The following is a 19,386-nucleotide window of genomic DNA, read 5'->3' on the forward strand; positions in this document are numbered from 1 at the left end:
TACTAACATTAGGTAAAAGATTTGGGGCTGATTCAGCTATCTTACTCTTCTCATTTAGGCAAGACAATTTAGCTTAATATTTGAAACCTACAGTAGCATAAAACAGAATATTTTCTCCACTTTGTTGCATATAATTCTTTTCTATAAGGGTTTTTTGTTGTTGTTGTTTTTTCAAAAGAACACCTTAACTCCCATCTCCCACAAAACCAGATACTAGATGAGCTCCTTTAAAAAATTGTGAAAAATTAAGAATAACATGTTTAGCAAAATTAAATTATCAAGATGAACATGAATGTAGATCTCAATAGCTATTTGACCTACTGGTATCAGGGTACCAAGGGTCTAGACTCAAACACATCATCTTTGGAACCACTCAATAAATACTAATGTCATTAAATAAATCTTTTAGTTTATCCATTCATTCAACAAACATACAGTACAGGTATTTTGTGCTAGGTAGTCTGTTAGCCACAGAGGGCTCAAAGATGAACACACTGGCTTCGTCCTTAGCAACAGTGGGATTGTGTGGCAGAAAAGAGGGGAGCACCAGGACAAGTACATCAACTTGACAGCAGTAGCAAAGAAGGCTTCCTGGAGAAGGAAATATGGTCTCTTTGAAATCTTTACTTATTTCATTGTTTTTAATTGTAAAAGTAACACATGCTCATTGTAGTATATAAAAGAAAAGCAAATTTATAAATATGTAAACAAATTTATAAATAAGTAAATCTTATTATAAAATAAGGATAAGTGCTCACCATCCCCAAGCCTACTGCACAGAGCTTGCTGTGCTTGGTGTGGAACCTTTCAGTCTTTTTTGTATCTGTGTTTATACACACACAAACTCCTCCTTTAAAAAAACAACAAAACTAGGATATCATATACATTTGTCTATAATTTCCTACTTTAAAAAGCGTATTATGGGCATTAACCTTCTAGATAGTTCCCAGTGATACCTGCTTCCCCATTCACATCCTTATGTTAACTCCTCCTGCGCTGTACCAGGGTTGGTCTGTGCAGCTAACAGAACCTGGCAGAAGTGATGGAGTTCACTCCTGACTTTAGGTTATAAAACACTGAGGCTTCCATCTTGGATGTCCTTTTTCTCTTGTATCACTGAATCTGGGGAAGCCAAATGCCACATTGTAGAGCATTCTTCCTATGGAGAATCCCATGTGGTGAGTAACTGAGACGGGGTTTTGCTCTTGTTGCCCAGGCTGGAGTACAACGTATTGATCTTGGCTCACTGAAACCTCTGCCTCCAGGGTTCAAGCAATTCTCCTGTCTCAGCCTCCTGAGCAGCTGGGACTACAAGTGTGCACCACCACACACAGCTAATTTTTTGTATTTTTAGTAAAGAAGGAGTTTCACCATGTTAGCCAGACTAGTCTCGAACTCCTGACCTCATGATCCGCCCACCTTGGCTCCCGAAGTGTTGGGATCACAGGCATGAGCCACCACACCCAGCCTTCTTAGTGATTTTTAAGAGCTTTTTGTAAAGTTTGGCTATTAACCATCCACTCTATATATGTTGCCAGCATAATGAAACGAAGTATATCTTTCTGTTATATCCTCTTTTAGCTTTGCTAGTGATGTACTTTGCAATTTTAGTTTTTGTATGTTGTCAATCTTCTTTAGTTATTTAATGTGACTTTTATTTATTTTATTATTATTATTTTAGATGGAGTTTGCTCTTGTAACCCAGGCTGGAGTGCAACAGCATGATCTCGGCTGTTGTTACCCAGGCTGGAGCCTCCGCCTCCTGGATTCAAGTGATTCTCCTGCCTCGGCCTCCCAAGTAGCTGGGATTACAAGCACCTATCACCACGTCTGGCTAATTTTTGTGTTATTAGTACAGACAGGATTTCACCATGTTGGCCAGGCTGGTCTCGAACTCCTGGCCTCAGGTGATCCACCTGCCTTGGCCTCCCAAAGTGCTGGGATTACAGATCTGAGCTACTGCCCACAACCTAATGTGACTTTTAAATAATGGGTAAGAATTTACCAAGCCAAGAGCAGGGCACTCCAGGCACATGGACCAGCTGAAAACCCGCATCACTTATATGAGGAATTTGTGAGCATGCTGGTGCTGCGTAAAGATGGGCGGTGCTGCAGACAGAGGCAGGTGCTATCCCTGGAGGACCCTGGCTGCTTGGTGAGTTGTCTTGAATTTTTTCCTATAGGCAGTCTTATAAGCAGAGAAAGGTTTTATACTGAAATTGATGTAATCAGATTGCATTTGAGATCAGTCTCCGGCAGCTGTGTAGAATAAGGTGGCTCTGAGGGCACAGAACTGGAAACAGACACCCCATTTAGGAAGCTGCTGCAATTGTCCAGAGAAAAGCTGATGATGGCTTGAACTGGGGCAATGGTGGTTGGATTGAGGGGAAGAGATAAAGGGAGCGGTGTTTAGGCGCTATCTTTGGTTTCAAAAGATCCATGATAGATCATCATTTGATGTATGCAGAGAAGTGGGAATAAGGGAAGAACCAAGGATGGCGTTTAGGTCTTTAGCTTGACCCAAATGAATCTTTTATAATAGCTTGACTTTTGACAACAAATGAAAAAGCATGTGCAGGAGGAAAAGCTGGGTTAGTGGGCAAGTGAGTTTGTTGGAACAAAACGAGTGCAAAGGCTTGCGGGAAACCCAGGTGGGGAAGGTAGGTGTATAGATTTGGGAGTATTCAGTATAAACATGAAAGTAAAACACATTTAAGTGGATTAGTATACACAAGGAGAAGCCTGTTAAGTAAGAAATTTTAATTCATTTTTGGAAGAGCCAAATTATTACTAAGATACACAGTTAAGAAGTGCCAAAGGCAGAAAGGACAGTTGACTCAGCCTGGATCTCCCTGAACCTGATGGACCTGGTAGGGTCACTAGACTCAGGCTCAGCTTAGCTCTTGAGACTTGGAAACTCAATTCTGTCAAATCTCTCAGGAATAATCAGGTTCTACTCACCAGAAGTTCTACACCTTAACTATTTTTCAGTGTGCCAATTTCTGTTATTCCTAAGAAAAGGGGGCTATGTGGCAGGACCATGGGTTTGGATTCAATCATTCCAGATTTCAAATTCGTTTCATTTCTTGGCTACTATGACTCCTGAGAACACTGGCTTCCTTGTCCTGAAAACAAGGAGGGCTACCTTGCAGGGATGTTATAGGGATTAAAAGTGATAACATATATAAAGCATCTCACACGGTGCCCTGATCACAGATCTGTAACTGAGTTCCCTTTTCCTCTATCCACTCTTTAGTGCTGTTCTGTCACTGCAGGTGCAGGAGGAGCTTGGGGGAGGCAGATAAAAGCTGAGCTCAGCAGCCAGGGGACAAATGCTGATTTCCCAACCTGGAAAGAATGACTGGTCATCCTCTAAAGTCCAAAAGCTGCTTAGCTTGTGAGTTACCAAGAATTCAAAAATCTTGCACATTGTCATTTAGGAAAGAATCCAGGTTTGCTCCTTAGAGTTTTCCAATTCTAGTTCTAGGGAACCAACTGGATAAGCATTCATCCACTCTCATATTGACAGACTCCAAGAACCTGAGTTATATATCATGAAGCCAGTGTTCTAACATCCCTGGAATAGAGGGGAAAAAAATAAAACAAGGGAGAGGTTAGTTTTTAAATTACAAGTTTTTGTTTTAAAAGATACATAATAGATCATTTTGTTAATAAAATCTCTTGCGTTCTATAAAGAAAAAATTTCATTACAAATATTATCTGGGTTAGATATATTTGAGACAAAGTGTCACTCTGTCACCCAGGCCAGAATGCCATAGCCTGGGTCACTGCAGCCTCAACCTCCCAGGCTCAAGTGATCCTCCTGCCTTAGCCTCCCAAGTATCTGGGACTACAGGCGTATACCACCATGTCTGACTAGGTTGGGTCGGATACTTTTAAAGGTCTATCACAAATTCTGCTGATACAGAGAACACCCATTGTGGACCCACTTCTACTAACCACAGCTTGGTATAACGCCATTTGTTCCTAAAAGGCAAGCAGCAAGAGAAAAGGTTCTGTGAAACTCATCAGTGTGACAGCTCTCAGGATGTGGTTGAGCACCATGTTCATTGCAATATACTTAGGTTAAGCCGTGTCTTCTTTATGGGGTCTCTCAAAAGCAATCTGTATTGCTGATCTAAGAATCAAAAAGAAGCTGAACACTGTGGCCTGTGCCTGGAGTCCCAGGTTACTGGGAGCCTGAAGTGGAAGGATGACTTGAGCCCAGGAGTTCAAGACCAGTTTTGGACAACACAGTGAGGCCCCACAGTGAGGCCCCCTTCTCAAAAAACAGAAAAAGAAAATTTTTTTAAATTTTCCATGAGACCATTTATTCATTCAACACATAGTTGCTGAGCCCCTTCTGTGTACCAGACACGGTGCTAGGGCCAGGTCTGGCACTAGGACAGAGTCTGTCCTCTAGGCCATAGGCACTGAACTGTGTAACTGATCAGATTTCCCATGTATGAGGCTAGAAACCTTAGTAGCAACTCTTTGGCCCAGTCAGTGGTAACTGGACAGGACTTTGAGGTATGTATACTCAGGCCCCACTCCTGGCTCTGCTTTCTGTCTTTGTTTCCACCTTTTAATTTATGCTGTTTTGTTTTTATATCTTAAGTTGGCTTAAATGTTTTCTGCAACAACAAGGAAATATATAAAGAAGACAATTTACATATATTTTAGTTTATTTTTGCTCTGATTATTACAAGCATATTTTGTTCTTTAAAAAAAGAACTTAAGAATTATAATTGTTGCCATTTATAGCATATCTTATTATATAGGAAATATACGTGTTATGCAAAGTAGTTTTGCTTTTTCCCTTTTAACCTACTTTTTTGGTTTTTCTTTTTTCAGTTCATCTGCACCTAGAGCTTTTTCAAGAAAACTTAGGGATGTGGCAAGGAGCATGTATAGCAGGACTTAGGGCTGGTTTCAAGGGCAACAGCTAGAAGCCTTAGTAGGACCAAAAACTACTTGTTCAATTGACAGTTTTGAAAAATTTTGATATTAGAGGAGTGAGAAGACAAAATTATACAGTCATGGGTACAATATCTAAAAATATGTGAATAAATTTTTTTTTTTTTAAAGTAAGCTCTTAGCTCACAGCATTCCATGTTCTTAAAGCATGGCACCAGTCCTTGAGAGAATCTCATTCAGTCTATATGTCAAACACTGAGTAGATGCTCAATAAACAGCTACTAAATAAATAAATTAATTAAATGTATTCTAGTGCCATGTTACTGAATCACAGATATATCTATATTATATATAGTACTGTCTTCATATATACAATGTAATACAAAGAGAAGTCTTTTGGGGAAGTCATAAAATGATAAATGATCAACAGATATGCTTTATTTTTATTTTTATCCACAGCAGTGATTATATTTTACATCAAAATGACATAAATTAAAAATGAAACATATCACTATCTATATAAGTATAATCTACTGATCTCCCCTATTTTAATCCGTTTTATGACAGAGACATCTTAATAGATATTACAAGATATAACATAACATTAATTATTCCTTAGAATTTTAAGTAATATGGCTTATGTATCAGGCTTAATGAGTGAGCCAAAGTCCTTATCAGCTCCCTCAAAACTGATTCGAGGGTAAATTTGAAATATTTGAAATCTGAATAACATATAAAATCATAATGTCTATGTTTTCCATAGTTAATTTATTCGCTGTTAAGCGGTTCTTCAGCCAACATCCTCTGTCTCTAACCAGAGTAGTGTATCTCAAGCAGGAATAGTAAGACAAGCAGGGTCATATATCTTTATCGTTTCATCCCAAGAACAGTCAGCCACCTATAAAACAAAAATGAAATAAGAAGAAATGTATTTAGATGTACAAAAATTCAAAACCAGCAGTAAAAGCCCAAGTCATTTAGAGTGTCATAAATCATCCATTAGTAAACATATTTTGAATAAGAAAAACATAGGACTAAGTTTTTGATAAAAGGTCTATTTTCCCTTTTTTAAGATACATTTCAGGGATTATTTCCAATTGACTGAGGTTTCCTGCAAGAATGTTCCCCACCTTCACCCCATCATCTGAGATAAATGTTGAAAAGATACGTTCCCAGACTGTCGACAAGATGCTGTACTCAATATTGTGGGAATAGAGAGGAAGATAAAGTAAAGTTCTTGCCTTCAAAAAATGGCTCATTCAAGACTGAGTGTGGAAGGTGCACTAACAGACTCTTAGGGGGACTCTATGATTCCAACTGGGACAGTGTTGGACAACATCACAATGCCATGGCATTCCCACTGGCCCTCTGTAGGAGCCAGACATAAAAGACAAGGACATTCACATCTACAAAGCCATAGGGAAACATAAAGGGAAGAAAGTCCATGGTGTTCAGGAACTATGCATTAAAAATTTAGTGAGTGTAGCAATGTCTCAGGGTATAAAATTAATAGATGAAAATCAATTTTATTTCTGTATACTAGTTTTTTAATAGAAATGGATGAGGCTGTTTTTGTTTTAATCTATGTGGAAATGTACAGGACTTAGCCAAAAGAATCTTGAAAAGAAACAGCAAAGCTGCACGACTTAACATTAGCTGACCTACAGGCTTAACATGAAACTACTGTAACCAAGACAGTGCAGGATTAGGTAAAGACAAGGAGACGAAAGGAAGAGAACGGAGCTCAGGAACAGGCCCTACACTTGGACCAATGTTTTTCAACCAGGGTACCAAAACAACTCAAGAGCAAAAGGAAAAGTCTTTTCAATAAATGGTGGTAGAACAATGGAATGCCCAAATGGAAAAAAGTGAATCCTGACCCCAACTTTGCACACAAAAATGAATTTGAGATGGACCATAGACGTAAATATAAAAGCAAGCAGTATAACACTTTTAGAAAAAAATATATGAAATAACTAATAGACTGAGCAGAATAACATGTAACAGAATGATGGTGGGAAGATGGGGAACAGCATTCTTTTCTTTTTAAAAAAAAAAAAAAAACAGGAAAATATATTCTCAATACAGAGGTAAAAAAAGATTTTTTAGGAATACAGAAAGTAATAACAACAAAAATTTGGCAAGTTACACTCAATCAAAAATAAAGCTTTTGCTCATCAAAAGACACTGTTAAGAAAATGAACAAGCAAGACACAGTTATATAAAATATTCATAAAATATACACCTGACAAATAACTGTATCCGGAATACATAAAGAACCAATACAACTCAATAATAAAAGACAAATCAAATAAAAATGATGGGCAAAAGTAAGCACATAAAAAAATGCTCAACATCATTAGGCATGAAGGAAATGCAGATAAAAATGACAATAAGATACCATCATCTACTCACTAGGATGGCTAAAATTAAAGATTGACAACACCAAATGTCAGCAGGGATGAGGAACAGCTGTGACTGCATGTATTGCTGGTAGGGATGTACACCGTACCACCATTTTCGAAAACAATTTGGCCGTTTCTTACCAAGCTAAACACATACTTATTTTTTGACCCAGTAATTCCACTCCCAGATGTTTGTCCAAGAAAAATGAATACATTTGTTTACAAAACTATGTATACAAGAATGTTCATAGCAATTTCATTCACAATAGCAAAAAAATCAAAAACAAGGCTGAGCACAATGGTTCATTCCTGTAATCCCATCACTTTGGGAGACCGAGGTGGGTGGATCATCTCAGGTCAGGAGTTTGAGACCAGCCTGGTGAAACCCTGACTCTACTAAAAATACATGAAATTAGCTGGGTGTGGTGGTGCCCACCTGTAATCCCAGCTATTAGGGGGGCTGAGGTGGGAGAATCGAATGAACCTGGGAGGCACAGGTTGCAGTGAGCTGAGATAGTGACACTGTACTCCAGCCTGGGCGACAGAGTAAAACTCTGTCTCAAAAACAGAAAAGAAAAGAAAAGCCTTCTGCCGCAGGATTTTGACGTGCACCTGTGAGATTTGGGTCTTTTCCTAAGTCGGTGCTCACCAAAGAGAAAGCCATGTTCAGTTCGAGTGCCAAGATCGTGAAGCCCAATGGCGAGAAGCCAGACAAGTGGAGTCTGGCATTTCCCAGGCTCTTCTGGAGCTGGAGATGAACTCAGGCCTCAAGGCTCAGCTCAGGGAGCTGAATATTACGGCAGCCAAGGAAACTGAAGTTGGTGGTGGCTGGAAAGCTATTATAATCTTTGTTCCCATTCGTCAACTAAAATCTTTCCAGAAAATCCAAGTCTGGCTAGTACGCGAAGTGGAGAAAATGTTCAGTGGGAAGCATGTTGTCTTTATCGCTCAGAGGAGAATTCTGCCTAAGCCAACTCGAAAAAGCTGTACAAAAAATAAGCAAAAGTGTCCCAGAAGCCGTACTCTGACAGCTGTGCATGACGCAATCCTTGAGGACTTGGTCTTCCCAAGCAAAATTGTGGGCAAGAGAATCCGCATGAAACTGGATGGCAGTCGGCTCATAAACGTTCATTTGGACAGAGCACAGCAGAACAATGTGGAACACAAGGTTGAAACTTTTTCTGGTGTCTATAAGAAGAAGCTCACAGGCAAGGATGTTTATTTTGAATTCCCAGAGTTTCAACTGTAAACAAAATGACTAAATAATATATTTGCAGTTAAAAGAAAAGGAAAATAACCAAAATACCAACTAACAAAAAATCAATAACAAATCGGAGTAAATTCATACAACAGAATGTGCTCAGCAAAACAAAGGGAGGAATTGCTAACAGGCTCAGCACCATGGATGAAGCTCATAGATAAGAGGTCAGAAACAAGTGAGAACATACAGAAGAGTTCCTTATAGAGAAGTCTAAGACAGGCAAAACTCATCTAAGGTTAAAAAAATCAGAACAATGTTACTCTACTCACATGGAGGGAGGGGTGTGGATGGGGAGATTGGAAAGGCATAAAAAGGAAACTGGGAGAAAGATCAAATAATTGGGATGTTGTGATCAAATAATTGGGATCTGTCAAAAATGTCTAATATTTGTAAATTTCAATATATGTTAATTATACCTTAAAATAGTAAAAATAATGTTAACGATAACTAAACAAGAGGTGCGAGTACAGGAATAAATAAAATAAGAATGTTGATAGTTGCTCAAGCTAAGTAATGAAGTTCATTATCCTATTGTGTTACTTTGTATGTTTTCCACAATTAAAAAAGAAAAAAATGTAGAAAAAAGAGAAGAAAAAATATGAAAGATGAAGTAGCAAGAGAGAGATTTTGACCAAAACTACTTGCACTCCATTTCCCATTCTTTCATGGTTATTACAAAGGCTGAAAATTACACAAGAGAACCCCCGTTTTGACTAATGTAATTTCTTAGCTATCACTAAGTTTGAATACAAGAACCATTCAAATTAATCAGAGTAATACTAACTCCTTATCATTGACTAGCAATGTTCTGAGATCAGAATCCAAATTACAGAGAGCATTAGAAACTTTTTAGTCAAAAAATTTAAAAACCACACTCTTCAACATCTGGTTGCTGCCCACTTCTTCATTTCTCATTGTACCAGGCTCACACCTCAAATCCAAGTATGCTGTTCATGCCTCTTTGTTCTTGTTCCTTTACTGATCCCTTCCCCTTAACAACTCTTTTCCTTTTCTGTCGGCTCCTCTGTCCCCTCTTGCTCTGCCAGAGATGTCTCTCTTTTTAAGAATCAGTTTAGGCATCACCACCTCTACAAAGCCATTCATAGTACCCATAATACTTGATTGTACGTATTTTACCCACTGAAGACAAAGAGTTGTCTTCAGCTCTTTGAGGGCATGGACCATGTCTTCTTAGAACATAACTCAATGAATATTAGTTCAACAAATTAATTTTATAGATTAAGATTTCAGGGATTAACTCTGTCCTCACGTTCACACTAGAGTAGCAGAGCCACAACCAGAATCTAAACCTGTTGAATGTATCCACTAAAAACAGTGCCTCGTAGAAAAGGCAAAATGAAAATCATTATTTGCCTAATCTTGCAGTTTTAAGTTTTTATACCATGGGACACAAAGATCATTATATTAAATTATACCTGTCTCATCTATGCATATTTTTTCAAGGGTTGGGCCTTTCCACATGTTAAACATCAACTACTAGAGAGAAGAGAATCAGAGAAATAATACTTAGGTTTCTAGTGCAAGGTATCTATAAATTGTGTTTCCACAACCTTATTCAGCACTCTTCAATCCAGATTCTTATTTACTCAGGACTCATAATAACTACCAAATGTCAAGGCCACTGATTCAGCAAATGTTCATAAATCTATACTTAATTGGTAATATAAGCTAGATCTAAAACTGCAATGATATAAAATTATGAATAGATTAATTCAAATTGATGCAAATAACATTTCTCTATTTGTTAATTAAACCCTATCTGGCTCTACAAATTTAAACAAGCTAACAATAAAGAAAATAATAATAACAAGGTAAGAAAAAAAAAAGCACTTCATTAACAAAGAGGCTCCAGATTCTCCAAGGTTGCCACTATAGGAACTTCCTGGTAAGGAAAAACTTCTTGTGCCATGTGATCCCCAAGGGATCTCTTAGTCACTATCATCACCACTGCACTGGCTTCTGGTAGCACTGCTTCCCCTCTAATTCCAGAGCTGAAAGTAAACACGGGTTCTTTCTTAATGCTCCATGGTATCTGTCTGTGGTCAGCCTAAGAGACATTTTAAAAAGACTGTACTAAAAATAAGGGCTAACAAAAAGACACACATTAAAAAAAAAAAGACTTTGTTAAAAAAAAAAAAGTGTTAACAGAAAAAGTAAGTAATGAAAATGGCATGAAAATAAATAATCATCTGCTTTATAGGATGAGGGACACTCGTTCTTTAGCTTGTCAAACAAAGACGCATCTTTCCTGGCTCCCAGACTGCTTCCTCATGACAAAAGCTTCCCCTCCCATCCCCAAGAATGCATACCTGCCCCTGAAGACTCCTTCAAGGCCAGCCTCAGGATACAGAATGAGAAAGATGATAATAGGAATCTCCTTTCCCACCTACCCAAGATTCTCTTTGTCAGTTTCAGTCCCTTATATGTGAACCCACTTCTTTGCCCATTATCTTGCTATCAGAAAAACTGTGAAAGACTGAAACCAGAAACAAGATGAGTAAGTGTCCTTTCAGGGGGAGGCTGGCATTCCTTTAGGGACCATATGGGTTACCTGCTTCTACAGAGCTCTGTGCATTTCACTTTCTGACTAGATTACTTTACAACTCTGCAGATTACAGAAAACCGACAGCAATGCAAATGATTCCCATCCATTAAAGTTGCAAGGGAATGCTGTCTTCTAGAGATGCAACTGATGCCACCCCCAACTCCTGCAAGAGATGACTCCAAACTTTAGGTCTTATTTCCCTGTAGATAGTCCAGTTTTGCACCTATTAGTAAATTCATTTCAGCACTCAATGATTGCCTGTGTCTGTTCTTCAGTTCCTTTAAGCTAGCTGTAAAATCTTTGAGTTACATAAACGAGTTAACTAAAATCTTTGATACATCTTCATACTATGAGAGTCATGTCACCACTTTGAAAATTATCCTTTAACATGGTCACATACGGGGATTCAGTTTACTATCTCAAAGGGGTAACCATTATTTCAACGAAACATAATAACTCTTGCTTTCTTATAGGACATACACAGTGAGTAACAGAAAAACCGCTTCATTAACAGAACAAACATTATGAAATGGGGAAAAGGGGCAGATAATTATACTTAAAAAAGAGGCTGAGAATAACTGCTAAAATTGAATATGAAATTAAAGGCAAATAATTATATAAGATACACAGATATGATCAATTTAGCAGCTCATCAGAGGATATAAAAGTTTTTTCTAGTACTTGACTATAAGAGAAATATGTAATAGGCCCCTATTACAAAAATTACTCAGTGCCAACAGAACAGCTTTATAAAAAAATATATCTTACTTCATATGGCTGTAAAAAACCCAACATCTCAACTCTCTGGTAGACCAAAGGCATACATTAAACTATATTTAGTTTAACGGAGGCAATTCTAGAAAGTGGTTGTTCTCAAGCTTTAGTGTGCATGAGAATCACCTGGCGGTCACACAGACTGGTCCCCATCTCCCTTGCCTCAGGCTTCCAAGTGGGATCTTGGTTCCACACTGGGCTGATATACAGCCTGGGGTCTTGAAGCCAAGGTCTACAGATAGGCTTCAGAAAGTCCATACATGCAACATTTTGTGTATATTTCATTCTGGTGAGAAGGGAGAGAGAATCCATAATTTTCTTCAGATTCTCAACCTCTGACCCCAAACATGAATCCAGAGTATTCTTCAGCTGGGCATTGTAATCGTCTGCGGCCCTTTCCAAAATTCAGCTAGAACTGAGGACCTCTGATAAAGAGTATGACATGTATCAATTTTTTAACTGGGTTTTGTCATGTGAACTAAGATGAGATACTTGTGCAAGAATTTTTTTGTTGTTGACTAAAATAAATTCAAAACTTGGCCGGATTGAAATATTCTTCTTAAGGAAGAATTCTCTTCCTTTCCTGAGGAGAAAGAATAAGAATATGCCACTAATATAATGGAAAACACCTTGTGCCATATTTTTACATTTTTATTTAAAATTTAAGAATCAAATCTGATAGGTTAACATGAGATAGGAGGAGACAGAATTGGGAGGAGGACTTAGAGGTAACATGATTGAACTATCTTTAAACAAAAACCCAAGTCCTCCCTGAAGCATTCCTAAATCAAAAGTTTATGTAGCATCCTGGTCCTACTCTACATAAGCCAGGATCCAGAATTTCTGCTGAAAGACATGAGAAAATTTTATTAATCATTTAAGCTATGGTTAATGACAATATTTTTATTTACTTTCCTTGAGACTTGTACCCTGCTGAGTTCTAAATGGGCTGAGGTGGTTTATAGATTAAACCGCAAAAAAAAAAAAAGATTAAAAAAAAAAAAAAAAAAAACTCCAAAAAACAAAATCTGTACTAAAGGGAACAAATGGAGCAGAGGATTTCAAGCATCAGAGCTGAGCACATTGTAATACCGGCAAAATAACTTAGGCTCTATGCTTTATAACAATGAACGAGGAAGCAAAAGCATGCTAGGTAATATAGTTCTGTTTTCCAATAACATTCATGTATGTTTGTAAAAGCTAAACCTCAAAATAATTTTTTATTAAGAGTCAGGAACTGTATCTTGATTAAATCTGTAAATCCATATTCCTTGGGTTCTATATACAGTATACCTTTGATAAATGCTTGTTGACTAATCCATGTGTGAGCCATAGTGTTCTGCAAGACTTTGTTGAGCAGAGTGAGCCTCTCACATAATAAAAAGCATCCAATTAGGTGTGAGGTCAGAGACTGGGGTAAAAGCAACAAGTTTTATGGGATATGGAACATATATATTTTTTGTTTGTTTTTAATTTCAGGAATGTTATTTAGAGAAGTTTCACAGGGAGCTTTCCTTTGTGTCCTAGGAACTGTTTGTCAAATATTCCTCAGCATTACAAAGCTATCTAAAAGATAATCCATGTATACATCTATTCATCCACTTATTCAACAAAGTCTTATTACGAACCCCCCCCCCCGTGTCAGAAATATGTACAAGTTATGAAAATAAACATAATGGTCCTGGGTCTCTGGCCCCACAGATCTTAATCATAATGAAGAGACAGGTAAGCAAAGAGACACCTATCCTGCAGAGTAATATGTACAATGATCGAAGAATTATGGGGGTCCCATAAAAGCAGGCAAGGGGCCATTCTAATGGAATGTGAGGGAAGTGCCCACTTTCAGGAGGAAGTAATATCTAAGCTGAGGCTTAAAGGAGGAGCCTGCCAGACAGTATTTGTTGCTGTTTTTGGGTCAGGGGCACAATGGAAAAAAGGAAAATGTTCTAGGCAGTGGGATACATCAGGATAAATGAAGAACTAAGAGTTTTAGTTTTAAGGCAATTTAAATGTTTTAATTGCATTATAACTCCTCTGATGAAATTCAATCTTTCAAAAGGTGGCTTTTTTTTTTTTCTTTTTTTTTCTGAATCCCATGTAGGGTTTCTTGAAGGCCGAGGCATCTCGTTTGACCCTCTGCCCTAGCAGTATGAGTGTGCATATGGACACCGAAGGGCAGAAGTCTCCAGGCTCTACTGCTTCTGCCCAAGCATATATAAGTGGAAAATTTATTCCTTAACTCACAAGCCCCCACTATGGTACATTTCATACCTATGGCCTTCTGAATTTCCTTTAAGACCGAAATGCCAATCTTTTCCTAAAAACTCAGAATGAAAATTACCAACATTACAGAAAAAAATGGTTTGTCAAATATTATATTTCTTTACTTAAGGTAAAATTTGAAGAGAAATGAATCTTCATTATTATTTTAAAAGATGCTATCTACTAGGGTAGTAAAAAAATAAACTAACAGGGTAAGAGCCCATATAAGTTATATTTTTAATTATTTCATTTTCACTTTAATACAGCAAAATGAGTATTTCTATTGTAAGGATAGGCACACTAAGAAATATGAATTACTTGCTTTGAACTAATGTGCCAGTTTCTTCAGAACATATAATAAAGTTTGAAAAACTGAACAGAAATTTATTTTATGTCAATAAAGCCTATTCATTTCTAAACAGAGGTATGCATGGCATGTACATCAACACGTCTTCAAACATGGAATGCCAGAGAGCAACTGTATTAAACCAGTATTTCGGCATTTCCTATGTTCAAAATACTGGACTAAATACTACATAAATCCAAAGACAGTAAAAAAACAAGCATTCACTAAGAAGACTATAATAAAAATTTACCAATGGTAGATCAAATCATATGTACTGTAGGATATCTTCAATAATAATGGTCCCATAAATGTGGATTTTAGAGAAGGAAACATTATAATGGAAATATGATACTTTAAATACATGTGAAATTTAGAAAATGAATTTATATCCCTTAATTTTATCAATTCCCTCCACTTTATTAAAATGTTTACATGTGCAACTGATAAGGTAACTTATCTCAAATATTTTAATGTGATTGTTAGTAATAACCAAGAATTCCAAATGACTCATTAGGAGATTTACTTTATTAAGAAGCCTTCCATTTCCTATTTATCATTATACACTTTTTTTCTTAATTTTGTGGACAACTGCTTTTGCCCTTGGGAAACTTGTTCAATCTACTGTAATTATCTGTATGACATATGGCCTCTTTAGGAAAAATGAGTAAGAGAAACAGGCAGAAAGATATAGACAGAATGAAAAAAAATCACAGTCAATTCTACATTTTGAAAAAGCAGCCAAGACATTATATTGCAGTATATTAAATTTGGGGCTAAAGAAACATATTTTACTTACTCAACCAGCTTACAATAGAAAGTGACAATAGGAGAGAATATGGCTTATTATGATTATCATTATGGAGTTTATGTAAATGCAAGGAGAGAGAGTTGACCAATAAACTAAAAAAAATTCTTTTCATTAATTCATTCAATATCTATTTAGCACATATGTGTCAGGTAGTTTACACTAATCCACTGTGTATCTCCTGGCACTGAAGACAGTTGACACAAAATATTTCCTGAAGCAGAGAAGGAAAGAAGAGGAGGAATGAAAGGAGAGAAGAACTTAATTCTGGAGTCAAAAAGGCAGAAATAGTTTCCATAGGCAGAGACGGAGGAGAGCAAGAGAAATGGGTGAAAACATGGAGAGGACAAATAACAAAATGTAATTGTTCTGCAACAGAGAATTACATAGGATGGTGACAACTAAAATTAAAAAGGAAAACAGATTATATTGAATCTTGAAAGCCAGACTAAAAGTTCAGACTCTACACTGAAGGGAATGAATGGGCTTCCTCCTGAAGGTTTATGAGCAAAGATGACAATGATAAAAACGACAATTTAGCTGGATTGATCTGCAAATTAAAACTAGTATAGTATGCCAGGAGGCTAATGATCTGAGTGGTTTAAAAGCATCACAGGAGTGATTGACCATGAATTCCAAAGAGAGAAAGATAGGTTAGGAGGCAGATAAAGCAGCATCTGTATTGGATGACAAATGCCTTAAAAAAGAGACAGCAATAGGAAAAATGTATTCTGTTGCAGGAACATGATATGTCTGTCCATTTATTCCAGTCTTTTTTCAAAGGTCTCTTAGCAAAGTTACATAATTTTCTTATCTAGAGTCCTGTATATTTTTAATTTTTATTCTTTTGGAATCCTACACCCACAAACACACACATGCACGCGCACGCGCGCGCGCGCGCACACACATACACACACACAGTTTTTGTCGCCGTGTAAACGTAATTTTTCCCATTTTATTTTCTAACTGATAATTGTTATACCTATAGGGTATTCAATGTTGTATATTTATTTTAACTGACTTTCTCATTGGACTCTCTTATTATTTTAAGTAATATTATTATTAAAAATTATTACTTTTAAAGTTGATATATTTAATACTTAGATTATTCAATTTGACAATCATTTGAAGTACAAATGACAATAAAATGTTCTACCTTTAAAAAATTTACTCCATTTTGTTTTCTCCTATTACTAACTGGCCACACAATTTTTAGAACCATGTTGATTTACAGTGGTGATAATGGTAGTTTTCATCTTGCTCCTACCCTTAATGTATTTCAGGTCAAGCACTAACAAAATCAGATTTGCATTATGGAAACCTCTCCCTGGAAGCAACATGGAGAATCGACAGGATGATGGAAAAAGTCTAGATACCAGGTTTGAGATTGTTTGCAGTAATCCATGGTAAAGGTACAAATAAGTGCTTATCTAAGGCAGTGGAGGTAGAAAGGCATTGTCTGGATTTCAGAGATATTGGTGAGAAAGAATTCATAAACTCAATGCCAAGTTGAATTTAGGAAGTGCAAAGAGACAGGAAAACTAGGATGACTTCCCATATCTCTAGTATGGTTCCAAAATGCAATCAATTGACCAGGTTAGGAATACTTAAGGAAAAGCATCTACTCAGATTTCACAGTAAAGTCCACTGGATAAATGGGGCAAGTATCACTATCATAGAATTAAATGACAGCTTCAAGGAGAAGTTGCACCAAACTAAGAGGGCTAAGATTGAATATTGGAGAACATCCACTTTTGGAGTGATGGTGATAAAGATATTTAGCAAAAAGGTAAGGCAGAAGAGGTCAGCATGGTAGCACTGAAAAAAACAGGAGAGGAAGATTTTTTCAAATATCAAAATTATATAGCTAAATAAGAAAAAAATCTGAGAAAAGGTGAATTTGGTTTTCAGGAGTTTACTGGTGATCTTTTTGGGCTTAACTTCAATTGAATGATGAAAGGAAGATGGGTTTAAAAGAGAGTATAGATCCTGAGAAACTAAAAGCAAGAGGTCAATCTACTAATTCTAGATATTTAATAATAGAAGAGAAATAGAACTTACTGATAGTGAGACAGGACAGCGGGGTGAAGTAATGGTAAGCCCTATAGAGCTTTGAAAATAGAAGAATGGATTGAAGATCTAAAAATAGTGGATAAGTGAAGAAGCAAAGATGTGGATGAGGGAACCAGTGAGAAAATTAGGAACCCACTGGAAGGTTGGGGAAAAAAGAGAGATAAAATGCAAACATTTTGGGGTGACAGAGACAGAAGAAGATGCTCATTCCTGGGAACTCTCTTTTAACAGTAAGTAGGACATAAGGTCAAATGTCTGATACTGACACTGAAAAAGGTTGAGGAAAGATATGGTGGAGGATGTGCTAAAAAATCAGAAAGGCTTCAAAGGTAAATTGAGTAGGACCAAGAGTTGAAATGAAGTTTTTAAAAAAAGTAATCTGAAGTGTGCCTACTCATTACATTTGCTGGATTTTTAGAAGCAATGCTTCATAGTCAAGAGAAAGACAACTGAATAGGAAAGTGAGTGATTCAGGAATGGGAGCTCAGAGGCAGATGTCAACAGTAAAGGGATGCTATAATTGCAAGAGGTGTGTATTAGTCTGTTTTCATGCTGCTGATAAAAACATACCTGAGAATGGGAAGAAAAATAGGTTTAATGGACTTACAGTTCCACATGGCTGGGGAGGCCTCATAATCACAGCAGAAGACAACAGGAGCAAGTCATGTCTTACATGGATGGCAGCAGGCAAAAAAAAAAAAAAAAAAAAGAGCTTGTGCAGGGAAACTCCCCCTTCTAGAACCATCAGATCTCATGAGACTCATTCACTATCATGAGAACAATGCAGGAAAGACCCGCCCCCATAATTCAGTCACTTCCTACCGGGTTCCTCTCATGATACGTGGGAATTATGGGAGTTACAATTAAAGGTGAGATTTAGGTGGGGACACAGCCCAACCCTATCAGGGTGTCCATGTAGTGCAGAGGGCAGCAAACACAGCCTAACACCATCCAAGGAGCACACCAATACCCTACAGAGCTGGACCTGGGAAATGTTTTATGGCTTGGAGAAAACAACAAAGACTTGTTATATCATTGTAAGCTAAAAAAATTATACAATTATGAAAGCATCAATGAGGAAACAGCAGAGACTAATGCCTGAGGACACTGACTGCTTCTGGCACTTATTCTTTTCAACTCTAAAGCTAGTCTGTGACAGACACAGAAAATACCACCTGACATAAAAGGTGAACAGGACACAAATATCCTAACTACCAATAATGCTTGCCATCTTCAAAAATCCAATTTTTCAAACTCATTAGAGAATTCTTAAATACTTTTATTTATTGCCAACCATTAAACCTGATACTGAAGTTTGTGGGAATATAGATTTGAACCAAAACATGAGATGAATTGTGAAATGATACCTAACTGAGCATACTGGCTCATACCTGTAATCCCAGTACTTTGGGAGGCTGAGGTGGGAGGATCACCTGAGCCCAGGAGATCCAGACCAGCCTGGGCAACATAGTGAGACCTCATCTCTACAAAAAAATTAAAAAGTGGTGTATACCTGTAGTCCCAGTGACTCAGTAGGGTGGGGTGGGAGTGGGGGCTTGAGGTGGGAGGATCATTTGAGCCCAGGAAGTTGAGGCTACAGTGAGCCATGATATACCACTGCATTCCAGCCTGAGTGACACAATGAGACCCTGTCTCCAATAACAATAATAATAATAATTAAAAATAAAAATACATTTAAAGAACTAGTTTAAATAGGAACCAAATCTAATCATCTTCCACTGAAACAAAACAAAAATATACAAAACTACTTCTATTAATATTTTAAAGAAAACTCATTATTGGAGCTATATGTTCCTAGCATGGACACATTTAGATATTCATTCACTAAAGACTATGTTAGGCTGGGCATGGTGGCTCATGCCTGTATTGCCAGCACTCTGGGAGGCTGAGGCAGGAGGATTGCTTGAGCTTAGGAGTTCTAGATCAGCCTGGGCAACACAGCAAGATCCGTCTCTA

General features: G+C 37.3%; 1 protein-coding gene and 1 pseudogene across 2 annotated transcripts in view; one reads left to right on the forward strand and one right to left on the reverse strand.

The window, feature by feature from the left end:
• Window positions 1–5,325: 5,325 nt before the first annotated feature.
• PEX7 (peroxisomal biogenesis factor 7) overlaps window positions 5,326–19,386 on the reverse strand; it is an 86,459-nt gene continuing 72,398 nt past the window's right edge. For both annotated transcript variants that reach the window (XR_001825861.2, XM_017530453.2), the window contains one exon: window positions 5,326–5,815. Coding sequence is in view for 1 of the 2 variants with exons in the window: in XM_017530453.2 (XP_017385942.1) it covers window positions 5,747–5,815 (69 nt within the window). In the remaining variant the exon portion in view is untranslated. The remainder of the gene's footprint in view (window positions 5,816–19,386) is intronic.
• LOC108305712 lies at window positions 7,985–8,571 on the forward strand (annotated as a pseudogene).

This window comes from Cebus imitator, unplaced genomic scaffold (assembly GCF_001604975.1).
Source record: "Cebus imitator isolate Cc_AM_T3 unplaced genomic scaffold, Cebus_imitator-1.0 Scaffold65, whole genome shotgun sequence".
Classification (NCBI taxonomy): Eukaryota; Metazoa; Chordata; class Mammalia; order Primates; family Cebidae; genus Cebus; species Cebus imitator.